Source organism: Desmodus rotundus, chromosome 3, assembly GCF_022682495.2.
Source record: "Desmodus rotundus isolate HL8 chromosome 3, HLdesRot8A.1, whole genome shotgun sequence".
In the NCBI taxonomy this organism is placed as follows: Eukaryota; Metazoa; Chordata; class Mammalia; order Chiroptera; family Phyllostomidae; genus Desmodus; species Desmodus rotundus.
The window spans coordinates 79,520,320-79,532,339 of NC_071389.1; the positions used below are offsets into that span (position 1 = coordinate 79,520,320).

The 12,020-nt window shown below is 43.9% G+C and overlaps 1 protein-coding gene across 8 annotated transcripts in view; it reads right to left on the reverse strand.

Moving 5' to 3' along the window:
- Positions 1–12,020, reverse strand: part of PHACTR1 (phosphatase and actin regulator 1) — a 521,513-nt gene that overhangs the window by 75,188 nt on the left and 434,305 nt on the right. For 6 of the 8 annotated variants that reach the window (XM_024565398.3, XM_045199434.2, XM_053920259.1 and 3 more), the window contains 2 exons: positions 10,234–10,401; positions 7,952–8,158 (listed from right to left, as the gene is read on the reverse strand). In XM_024565398.3, coding sequence (XP_024421166.1) covers positions 7,952–8,158; positions 10,234–10,401 — 375 coding nt within the window. The remainder of the gene's footprint in view (positions 1–7,951; positions 8,159–10,233; positions 10,402–12,020) is intronic. The other 2 variants (XM_024565400.3, XM_053920258.2) reach the window with 1 other exon arrangement.

The following is a 12,020-nucleotide window of genomic DNA, read 5'->3' on the forward strand; positions in this document are numbered from 1 at the left end:
TCCTGGGGAGGACTGCAGCTTGTGAAAATCCAGGCAAAAATGAGAAGAAATAGAATCAAGACCACAAGTCATGAAGGTAAGCATAAGTGTGTTCATCTGATCTCAAGACACCAGAACCCGAGGAATATATCTATGGAGTTTAAAAGGAGTAAATTTAGATCATATAAAATAAAATACTACACAGAACTGTTAAGAGGTGGCACAGTCATGGTGAAGATACCGAGAAGTTCAAGTTAGATCCATAAATGTGATGAAGAAAGAACAAGGATGGCCGCAGTTCGTCTCTAAACTTGCATCTTCCTGGTACACAACATTCATTCACTGTTGGAGGACACACTCAGATTTCTTGCATTTATACTGATGGAGATGGCTGGTCTAACCATCTGCTGTTGGGGTGTACGAGGTCATCCCATTTCCCCCTGAAATTCCCAGTGTGTTCCCTGATGCCTAAGGCTGCACCACAAGTTTGACCAATGGATGGCTGTCATGTTCTACCTGCTAGCTACTTGTACACGGGTTGCTTTTCCATCAAGGTTATCATGGTTCCTTCCAGCATTATACAAAGCAAGAGAATCAGATTTTATTTATGGCAGAAGTCAGAGCTGGAGAAGAAGTATCCAGCTATGAGCTTGAGGGCAAATGATCACCCACTTCCTCCTTAGAAGTTGTCTCAGAGACAGAGGCTTCTCTTGCTCACAAGACCCCCTGTTCTGCTGCTGTATGATGCTGGTCAAGGACACAGTAGGGAACAAGGCAGACCACATCCCTGCCCTCAGGAAACTTACTCCTGGGATTTTAAACAATGTCCAAGAAGAAGAACTAAGGGCAGCAGTTTGGTGCCCTTTGCAATTTCAAGTTGATGCTGGACAACCCCCAGTTCCATTCATTCACCCAGCATTGTTACCCTCCTTATCCACGGTACCATCGAGAAGAAAAGCTTGTGTGAAATCAAGTAATCATTGCTAAAAGTCTGCAAAAGATGCCCACTTCCTCCTCCAGAGTTAAATCCCTCATCATGGCATTCAAAGCTCTCCACAGTTTTGCTTCAGCCCAATTCCGACTGATCTTTCATTACTTTCCTACAAGGATCCCATGTCCCTGCCACGCCGGGCTATTTGCTATTTCTTAAACACACTATGCCTCATACTCATGTCCCTCTGTGTACCCTGCTTCTCATAGTACAGCAGCTTCCTCTCATCCCTACGCATCAAACTTTTATTCATCTTTAAGGCCTGTCCCAAATACATCCTCCTTTATGACACTTTTTCTGATTCTTCCAAAAGGATTTGATCTCTTACCACTTGAATTTCTTTAGAGCCATGTTTATATATCTTCATATTAATAGTTTTCTGCAGTTTACAATTGCCTACAACCCCTATAGCAAATGAAAGAATACTTTTGTAAATTATGTGAGGGCTGGCAGAGTGCCTTGCACATAGTAGGCCCTCAATATATAACTTCCATTCAGCTTTACCAGGGAAGGAAATCCTGTCATGTGCTACAGCATGGATAAGTCTCGAGGACATTATTCTACGTGAAATAAGCCAGCCTCCCCCCGCCAAGAAAACCAAATACTGTATATTCCACTTATATGTGGTACCTAGAGTATTCAAATTCATACAAACAAGAACTAAAATGGTAGTTACTGCCATGACTGATGGGGCTCAGTGTGTTGGGCATCGGTTTGTAAACCAAAGGCTTGCTGGTTTGACTCCCAGTCAGGGCACATGCCTGGGTTGCAGGCTGGGTCCCGGGTTGGGGACGTGCTAGAGGCAACTGATCAATGTTTCTCTCACACATTGAGGTTCCTCTTCCTCCCTCCCTTCCTTTCTCTCTAAAAATATATAAAATCTTTAAAAAAATTGTGGTTACCAGGAATTAAAGAGAGAAGAAAGAAAAAGAGGAGTGTTTAATAGGTACAGAATTTTAATTTTGCATGATGGAAAACATTTTGGAAATCTTCTGTACAACAATGTGAATATCCTTAACATTATTGAACTGTACTTAAAGTGGTTAGAATGGTAAATTTTATATTATGTGTCTTCACCACAATAAAAAAAAAGTGCCAAGTAAATTAGAGCTCCAATCTAACATGCTACAAAAAAAAAAAGAAAGGTATTTTGCTGCAATCTTCACCCTCATCATAGAGGTAAGAGCTGAAAGCACCCTTTAAAAAATGTTTTAGTCAGTAGTCTGTACATGCACTAAAAAATATTTCTGCATTTTGAAAAGAAAAAATCAAGACTGGAAAAGTATGGAGAGATGGATACAAAGGGTAAATTTAGGTAAGTTTCCCATTCATTCAAGGTATCAGTTATCAAGAGAGTATAACTCCTCATGAGGATGCTGGGTTACAGTTCATGAACATTTAAAGGCAGGGATGACATCTAAGGTCACAGTGGTCTAACCATCAGTTATCTTGCACTCTCACAGCAGAATTCTGGTAGGAAAGGCAAGGACTGAGCCAGAGGAGTTAGATGAATTTGTAGGGTTGGGGAGAGAGGAGGCCGAAAGAGGAGAACAAGGATGGTGGGTGGGAGATCAGGAAGCAGTGGGGACAGACAGGATCAGAGAGAAACAGAAAACAAAAGTGAAATTACATATTGGGACGTAACTGTAGGACAGTCCATTTAGACAGTGTCCACAAAACTACAGAGGCAGCTGTAAATAGGAATATCGGTTTTGGCTTGACAAGCACTGGATAGAGGATTCTCATTAGACACGTGTTGAGGTTCAAAAATACCACGTGGCATGGATGCCATTTGTCAGGTAAATGTGCAGTTTTAAGTAGTTTGTAACGTTGAAACTAGCAATCAACCGAGTTCTGATAATACAGTAAGTTTCCTTTTATTTCAGGTTCTAAAGATAGTGCAAATAAGCCCTGGGCATGTTTACATTAACTGAAGGACTTGCTTTTAAGGAACATTAACAGTTTCCTTTTTTTTTGTTGAATTGTAGCCAAATGCAAGCCAATCCCTCCCTCCCTTCCTTCCTTTCATCTATCTATCTATGATTTTAGAGAGAGGGGGAGGGAGAGAGAAGGAGAGGGAAAGAAACATCAACGTGAGAGAGAAACATCGATCGACCGCCTTCCGCACCCGTTGTGACCAAGGACTGAACCTGCACCCCAGGCATGTGCCCTGGCTGGGAATGAAACCTACAAACTTTCCGTTTGCAGGACGATGCTCCAACCAACTGAACCACACTGAGCAGGGCTATTTGCCCATTTATTGATTCTCATAGACTGTCTCCTGCAACGTTCTTTGAAACCCAACCCAACTGTGCTCAGGTCCCCCTCTTTATAATCAAGTGCCTTCAGAACATATCTTTATTTTTGAAAGACTAGATAATTTTTTTGTCTTAAATAGATTAAAACACAAAGCAAAAAAAAAAGCTAATGATTTTTTTTAATTTTAAGGATAGGTATTTTGGTGGGCATAGTATAAACGAATGGTTATAGGGAGGGCTCTGGAGTCCCGTGAAATGGGTCTAGCCCACCTCTGCCACTCGTGGCTGTGTAACCATGATCACGTCACTTAACTTCCCTAAGTTTCATTTCTCTCCACCGGGAAAGGACAGAATAATGATAATAGTATCTACCTCACAGAACGAAATGGTATGCTGTATACTTCTCAAAATCTGGCAGCTTCCATTATTACTATCCAAGTGTGAATGTCAGACTGTGAAGCCCATCTGTCACATAGGTTGATTATCCTTTATTCAAACGGCACTCGTGGGGCACCTAACCATAGGTGTTAGGTTGGCCAAACAGTTCATTTACTTTTTTCTATATGATGCCTCTAGTGGCATTTAGTTGTATGTAACTTCATTCAAAACAATTTTGTTACTTTGTACTGTGACAGCTGTCGCAGCACCACGCTTTAAAAAAAAAATCAAAATTGGTGAATTTTTATGCAGCCATTTTAATATTGAAGATGGAAGAAGATACACAACATTTTTGGCATATTATGCTTTATTATTTCAAGAAAGGTAAAAATGCAGCTGAAACACAAAAAAAGATTTGTGTGTTGTGTGGAGAAGGTGCTGTGACTGATCAAATGTGTCAAACGTGGTTTGTGAAGTTTCTTGGTGCTATTGACATTTTGCCCAAATAATTCTTTGCTGTGAGGCTGTCTTATGCATTGGAAAATGTTGAACAGCACCCCTGGCCTCTGCCCACTAGAAGCCAATAGTGGGAGATAGCTGACATACTCAAAATACCCAAAATCAAGGAAGTTATTGGTAATGGAGACAACTGTACTTTAACAACAATAAAAAAATTCAAAAAAAGACAGAAAGTTATTGGTGAAAATGAAAAATGTGTCCTTTATTTTATGGAAAAGACTACATGGACTTCTTGGCCAACCCAGTAACTTATGCAGAAGGCATGCATTACTCATATAACGTCTAACACTCGACTTCTGGAGACAGGGTAGCAGGTGAGGTGATTGGTAAAGACTTAGTAAGAAAGAAGACAGTGGATTTTTGTCTTTTTGCCTCCATCACCCTGTTCCTCTAGGGTCTGCCATTATTCCCAAAGCAAGCACTTTGAGAATCATTCATCTCAGACCACGTTCATTAAGCGACCAGTTCTGCTGGGCACCGCACTTCCAGAATGGGAGGGAATCTAATGCCCAACAACTCCTGAGCTTTATTATGGGTTACTGTGCAGGCTGGTGTTGGACACGATGAGATGGACGAGGATGAGAGTGTGAGAAAAAAGAAATAGTTTGGGAGAGGAGGGCTTCTCACTACCTGGCTCAAGGACAGAGAAAATTTATAAGATGAAGAGCCTCCAAGTTAATTAAGGTTTTCCTGATAAAAGTGGAGGCAAATACCAAAACAGTGATATTTCTGCATCTTTTCCCCTGATCGTGTACCTGGAAGTAGCCCAAGTTCAGGCTCATGCTTCCTCCAGCGTTCTACCAGACCACCAACCATGGTCACTCTCTGTTAGTCATGCTTGGTGTCTTTCAAACTGTCCAGTGTTTCCTTTCAAAAATGCCCACAAAACAATGTACAATGAGAACGTGCTCAAACTCCTGAATCTCAGTCTAGAGTTCTAGAATTCGTAGCTTATTAACTTCTTCTGACATGGCCCAGATGTCTCTAGAGCAATTAGCAAGAGAACAGGGTTAATACAGCTGCCTCACGGTGATGCAGATTCACTATGACTGATTGCTCGCTTACAAAATTTCAGCAAGTCCAGGTTTACACCTAAAAGGGTGGCGCCAGAATCACAGCCCACAGGCTTCTGCACCTGTCTTGTCTTCATCATATTCACCAGCTACCAGGTACAATATGGTAAGGCTTTCATGTATTTTTATCCACTTGATATAAAGGTGAGGTTTACAGATAATAGATAAAGTCCACTCTTCTTGGGAAAGGATGAGGGGAGCCAGAGAGATTGGGCTAAGTTACGTATCTTCAGTCCCTCAAATAACAAGAGTTCTAAGGCTACCAACCTACTCAAGTTCAGGGCTCAGAGCTGAAGCTATGAATGAATGGAGTATGCCTTCATTAATTAGACAAATAGCTAAATTAAAGGCTGTTGTTGTCTAAGAAATTTTGTCAATTCTTCTTTTAAAGTGTCTCATCTTGTGTTCTGTTCTCTCCCTACTGCCATCAGCCCGATGCTTGTTAGCTCATATTCCAACAACTGGAGCAGCCTCTTACACGGGCTCAAACTGTTCAACTTCATTCAATGAGTGATTTGGGAGAACGAGGCATAGGTCTGGCCTCAGTGGCTTCTTTGTTAGGCCTTCAACCTTCTTTTCTTTCTGTTCAGTCTCTATACAGTAACCCAGAAAAAAATTTAAAGGCTAGTTTTTATCATATCACTCTCCTGCTCAAAAACCTCTGGCTTTCCACTGCTATGGGAACACAATCTAAATCCTCTACACCTTACATCCCAAGACGGGCCTCTCCAGGCTCAGCCACCTCGTCACCGACCCAAACGTGGCACCCTCTGAGTCTTCATCCAGGGCCTTTGTTCCCGGAATGCTCTTCCTTCACTCTCTATAGATGCCCTTCATGCTTTAAGGGTCAGCTCAAGCTCAGCCTTCTCCAGAAATCTTTTATCAGACTGCATGGACTGAACTCGAAGTATCACTCTTGACAGTAGTCATATTGCCAGTCGATTTTTATATATGCCTTTGACCCTTGAACAACATAGGTTTGAATGCATGAGTCCACTTATACACAGATCTTTTCAATAAATAACTGTACTGTTTTTGATTCACGGTGACTGCTGGGAATCTGCAGATGTGGAGGGCTGATTGTATGCATTGTTCTATGTCATTTCATATAGGGGACTTGAGCATCCGCAGATTTTGGTGTCCTCAGGGGTCCTCGAACCAATCCCCTGCAGATTCTGAGGGACAACTTAAGTTTTCAGGGAATCAACAGTTAAATGTGGGTTTTCAACTGCATGGGGAGTTGGCACTGTATATATAAATAATCTATTCTAATTCTGGAAGCAAATTAGGGAAGACTCAAAGATGCTTTCAAAGGAAAAACAATGCTGTTGAGGATATTTGCTGCTGTGTTTTCACAACAGAGAAGATGGAGAGCCCCAAGAGGTCAGTCAAGTAAATCCTGATCTACACCAAGCAGGTAAAAGAATCACGTGCAGTATTCACTGACCGTCCCTGCGTGCACAGAGCAGATGATAAAGACCCTGTACAGCAGCACTTGGTTCTTGTTAGACAGATAAGACAGGCAGATGAACACCGGTGTTCTCTCAGAGGGAGGCCTAGGAGCGCACTTTCTCCTTTGTGGTTTTCCATGCATTTAAATTTTGGAGCACTGAACTGAACAGTGTTTAAATGTGTTGAATGGTTCCTTTAGGTGCAAATTTGCTCTTTTAAACCATAAGCCTCTGACTTGGGTGGAGGTGTACATGGACTAAGGAGTTTGACACGACCCCACGTTTCACTTGGACTCTAACCGAACTCACACCGCGTGACAGACACCCCAGTATTCTGGAACAACACTCACTGAACTTGGAGTTGGGAAACACAGAGCCTAACTGTGGCTCTACAGTAGGATTCCTGCCTGCCCTGGAAAAGCCACTTAGTTTTTTGAAACTCAGTCGTTCTATTATAAAATAAGTGAATATTCTTCCCAACCTCTGTCCCCATTCTAGCTTACAAAAATGCACAGAGATCAATAGAAACTATAAGAACGCCAAAGATGTAAAAAGGCAGTTGATCAGCATCAGGTAGGATTCCTCTCAAGGCTCGAAGCAACCCTCTGAAATCTTCAGTCTCTGACACACCACAGCCTTAAACCCCAGTGGTGTCTGATTCACGTACTCATATGCAGGGAAGTGCAATCGACTAGATGCCCAATTTAATAACCACAGGTACAGTCATTAAGTACCACTTGAAAAATGAAAATACAAGAATCATTTTAAGACAACATTCTTAAGCTTACTCTTCTTTTACAACTCTTTCTCACAATATTTTATAGATTATTGTCTTTACTTTTTATATTTTTAAGAGAATGGCACAGACATAAATTTTAATAGAAGAAATATGCTGGGCTTCAGATCAATAATTTAAAGACAAAAAATTTAGAGCTTTGACTAACTCATTATGAAGGCAACAAGGTACCACTCTTTATCTTTGCAAATATTTTGACATTGACTCTAATTCACCTAGATAGGCAAATAATCTGGAATTAGTCACATAAATGCCAATGTACATATTTACAGATACACATGACTGAAGGTTCTTGGCACATGACTGGCAGGTGTATATTGAATATTTCTTGACACAAACACACACACACCCAGGCCATGACTGCGTGTACCGAGACACACACGGAAACACCACATGTCCCACAGAGCAACCTCACCAAAGAGATGTTCAGATAAAAAGAACAAGAGAAGAGATTATCCCTTGAAGGGAAGGGAGGGCTGCATGCCTCTGGAGATGTCTTGACTCACCTGTTAAGTGGTTGGCAATCCTGGCAGTGGGTTTGGGAGGCAGGGCAGGGGGTTGCTTGAGAAGGGACAGCTGCTTCACTGGGGTCTCCTCATGGTCTCCAGGGAAAGCAGCAGGTTTTTTGGGGGGCAGTAGCAGGACTGGTTTGGCTGAAGGATCTTGGGACAGGAGGACTCCAGACTCACTGGCAGAGGGACTCTCTTCAGACACTGAGGGGACAACCACATGACACACAGGAGACATTACACAAATGCAGCGCCGAAGGGGCTGGCGGGAGCACGCAAGACAGGGACATGGGCTAGCGACACAACAGAGCACCGGCTTCCAGGTTGTCACGTACACGGGGAGAGTTAAAGAGAGGACACCAGAAATCCAATAAGGCGCTGCGGCTGGCGTGGGGCACAGCAGGGAGGCAGAGGCAGAAGAGGGAGAGGCAGAAGGACTAAGAGGGAGAAAAAGGAAGATGGCATTTTCTCAAAACTATCCCGAGCTTTGCCACTTCGATCCCGGCATTTATAATACCAGTTCTACGGGTGCTCTGCAATGTGACAGCCAACAGGTGGCAGGTGTAATGCAGGAGGGGTGAAGGGTCCCCTCTGACCCAAGCCAGCACCAAATGCCAGCACCTTTCTTTAGGCCTGTTTGCCTTTGCTAGGGAGGAAGAGAGCAGATTCTTGTTTTAAAGGCTGCTGGGTGTCCTGTGTCCTTGCTCCTAGGTCTGGGACACTAGGTAATGAAGACACCCTAGAGGCAGACACCAGGCAGGCCACCCCCAGGCCTGGGGTGGCTGCTCCTCAGGCTGAGGAGCCATGTGAGCCAGGGAGCAGCCTCTGGGGGTGCCCTGCAGTTTGACAGGCACCCTCCTGCCCCTGCAGCTCCCATCAACTTGACAAGGTGAAGGATGCTCCAAGTCAACACCTGTTTGTCTTCCCCCTTCATCTCTCCTCTTATTTGCCAGAATTATGGTTTTCTTGTTTCAATTCATCCCACTTCCCTTTGCTCTGCATTGGTCCTGATTCTTCCTTTTCCCCTGGGGGGACCCCGACTGGCTCCCGGGCTCTCGGGCAGTGGCACACGCCTGCCTTCAGTGCTGGCCTCCTGGCGGATGACAGACTGATACCCTTTGGCTTCACTGGCATGGCCAGTCTCACTGTACTGATCAGATCCATCTGATTCAGCGTTACAAGGAAGGCTGGATAAAAAACAGTTCACTGCTCTATTGGGAAAATCTCCCCAGCTTGAGGGATGGGGGGACTTACTCAGCTGCATCTCCTCCTATCGCTGCTCCAGTAAGAAAGCCTAGAAATGACTCCTCTCTGCCCTCTTCTTCCTCCCTGATCTGGGGAGCAGAGTTCCCTGTAGCATCAGAGCCCTGCAATCACCCTCAGGAGTGCTAAATTCTCCCCCTGCCTTCAGGGACACTGTTATTATCAGTGTTGGGCACACTGATGGAGCAATGACTCATGGGTCCCAACAGGAAGCCTGGGAACTGACTTTGTGAAACACCATCTCTCCCATCCTCCCACGTGCGCTCTGCTAATGCAGACTTCGCACCTGGTGTGGAGGGAGGGCGTGGCCTTTCTGCCTGCTCCAGATGTGCCAGGAGGTCGCTTCCCCCAGGCTTATCTCTTGACAACAAGGACCAGACCTTACTGGCTCTGGGGAGGGTCCCACCTTCAGGCTAAGGAGGACCCCTCTGCAAACCTCCTGAGGGAAGGAGCGACCACTCAGAGGGCTTTGGACCAAATGGGAGTGACAGTTTTATGGCATGAAAATCACCTGTTGGCAGATACAAGTTAACCCACAAATTGTAAATAATTTAGTGGCCAATGAACACATTGATTGTACACGGTAAATTGGTGCAAACTGCTAAATTGACACAACCATTAGCTGGCACACTGGGACTAGGGTTAAAGGGCATGCCAGGGCTGTATGAACCGGTGACCTAGAGAGGTACCAAGTAGAAGTGCAGGATTCTTTAGTTTGATCTTAATAGAAATGAGTGTTAGAAAGTTAAAAAAAAAAAAGACATCTTAAATCATCAATATTATAAAATTTCTTTAAAGACCCTAAAGTTATAAAAATATTTTTTAAAACTATAGAACAATAACTAAATATCCTCTATAGTTTTATACTCAGCATGTACTAGTTGGTCACTTTCATCTCTACTTCCAGGAGATTCTTATGCTCAGGATAGTTCCCAACGGAACCCCCGTCCATTCAGGCCAAAGATCCCCAACGTCACCTCCTGGGGACCTGTGCTGCAGCTCCACCGGGGCGTTACCTGTGCCGTCCATGATGTCTGAAGGCTGGAGCACCTCGTACGAGCAGGGATCTCTGGGCATCGGGACCGGCTCCATTTCGGACAGGGCAGGCAGAGACAGCTGGCTGGCGCTCAGGGACTGCCCGTTTTCCAGGGAGTCGTCTTCGTTCGACAGGGAGAGCTCTCCATCTGCCAGGCAGGGAAGGACAGCGCAGGGTTAGACAGCGGCTGCCTCCCAGGGACGGGCGACCGTTACCGCCGGCTGACTGAGTGTAGATGTTTCTGAAGGGTCTTTATCAAGGGCGGTATGTAATGTCTACACTTGTTCTTTTGCTTTTAAGTCATTTACTGTATTTTCAGAGGTGTGTCATCTAGCCACCAGGGCAACAATTTCCAATGATCCTTAGCAAAGTGCCTGTTTTCTCTCCATCTTTGTGACTGTAATGTACCATATTTTGCCTCTGTTTTATTTTTTAATGAACATGAATAAAAATTAATTTTTCTTCTTAATTTTTGGAAACTTGAAAATACTGAACAGGCCTCAAAGATTGGAAAACCAGGGTTAGGGATTCCTACTTCGTGGAATAAAGGGCTTCATATCATGCAACAGGTGCCAGGACAACTTGCTCCATGGCCCTAGACAAAACCCATCCGGTCCTCTCTTCACCTCTGCCCAAATCCCAGTGGAGGCTGCAGCAGCCCAAGAATTCGGGAAGTGCCTGAATTGTCCCAGCGCTCACAGGTGACCACCTGGCCATGGGGCAGGCAGACTCTGACCTGGCTTAAAGCTCAGCAAAACAAGGGGCAACTAATTAACACCACTGAGAGGGTCAAAGGCTTCTACACAATGACCATTTGTCAAATCACTTACCCCCCTCCCAGTGTGATTTCATGCTGGCCCAGGGGACTCCTAGACAACTAGACATTAGAGAGGACTGAAAGCTGTTCCAGTAAAATGAGTAAATAACCAGATTTTCATCTCTAAGCGATGCTTAGTCAGAAACACAGAAACTAGCAAAGCAATTACCTGCTTTAAAATAGGAAGGAAGATCATTTACTTGTAGAAATGAAACAGCAAAATAACTCCAAGGTTAAACTTGGATAAATAATCCTTTCCTTTTGCTTGGCTCCTCCCGAGGCTTTAGTTTCATCCACAATGATATGTGGTGACAAAGGACCCTCTGCCTGTCCTCCTCCCCCCAATTAGAACTGGCTCAATGAAATGTATGTTGAACAGAGTAACCTACACACTAGCAGGCTTTACAACAGATCAAACTAACAGTTCAAGGACACATGATATTTGACCTGAATGGTCTATAACAGAAAAAAATATAATGGATGAATAGCAAAAAAATCATCTGAAGCAGGTAATACAAAGTGTGAACACTTGAAGAGTATGTGTGTGTTTTCTTCCTTTTTTCATTTGGCCTTTCTGTATGCCCCGGATGGCAGCAGTATATAACTGATTAGCCAAGATTACTACATTAATGAGAGGAGAACAGCAGTGCAGACTCTAAAGCTAATGCCATGGAGAGTATACAGCTACATTGAGAGTCTTTAGGATGGAAGGACTGCAGTAGGCAGGTTAGTGCATCAACATCCCATAATGTATGGTCCCCATGCCTCTTAACATGCTTTAACTTAGCAGGTCCAAATGGACGCTGTGCGAAGTAGGTCTGCTTAAAGTCCCAGTTGGTGGAATAATGATGCAGGTGCCATTCAGTTTAATACATCTCTCAGAAACCACTTTGATTTTTGATGTTCTGAGTGTAATAAAAGTCCTGGACAAGACAGCCAGAGGAGGAAGG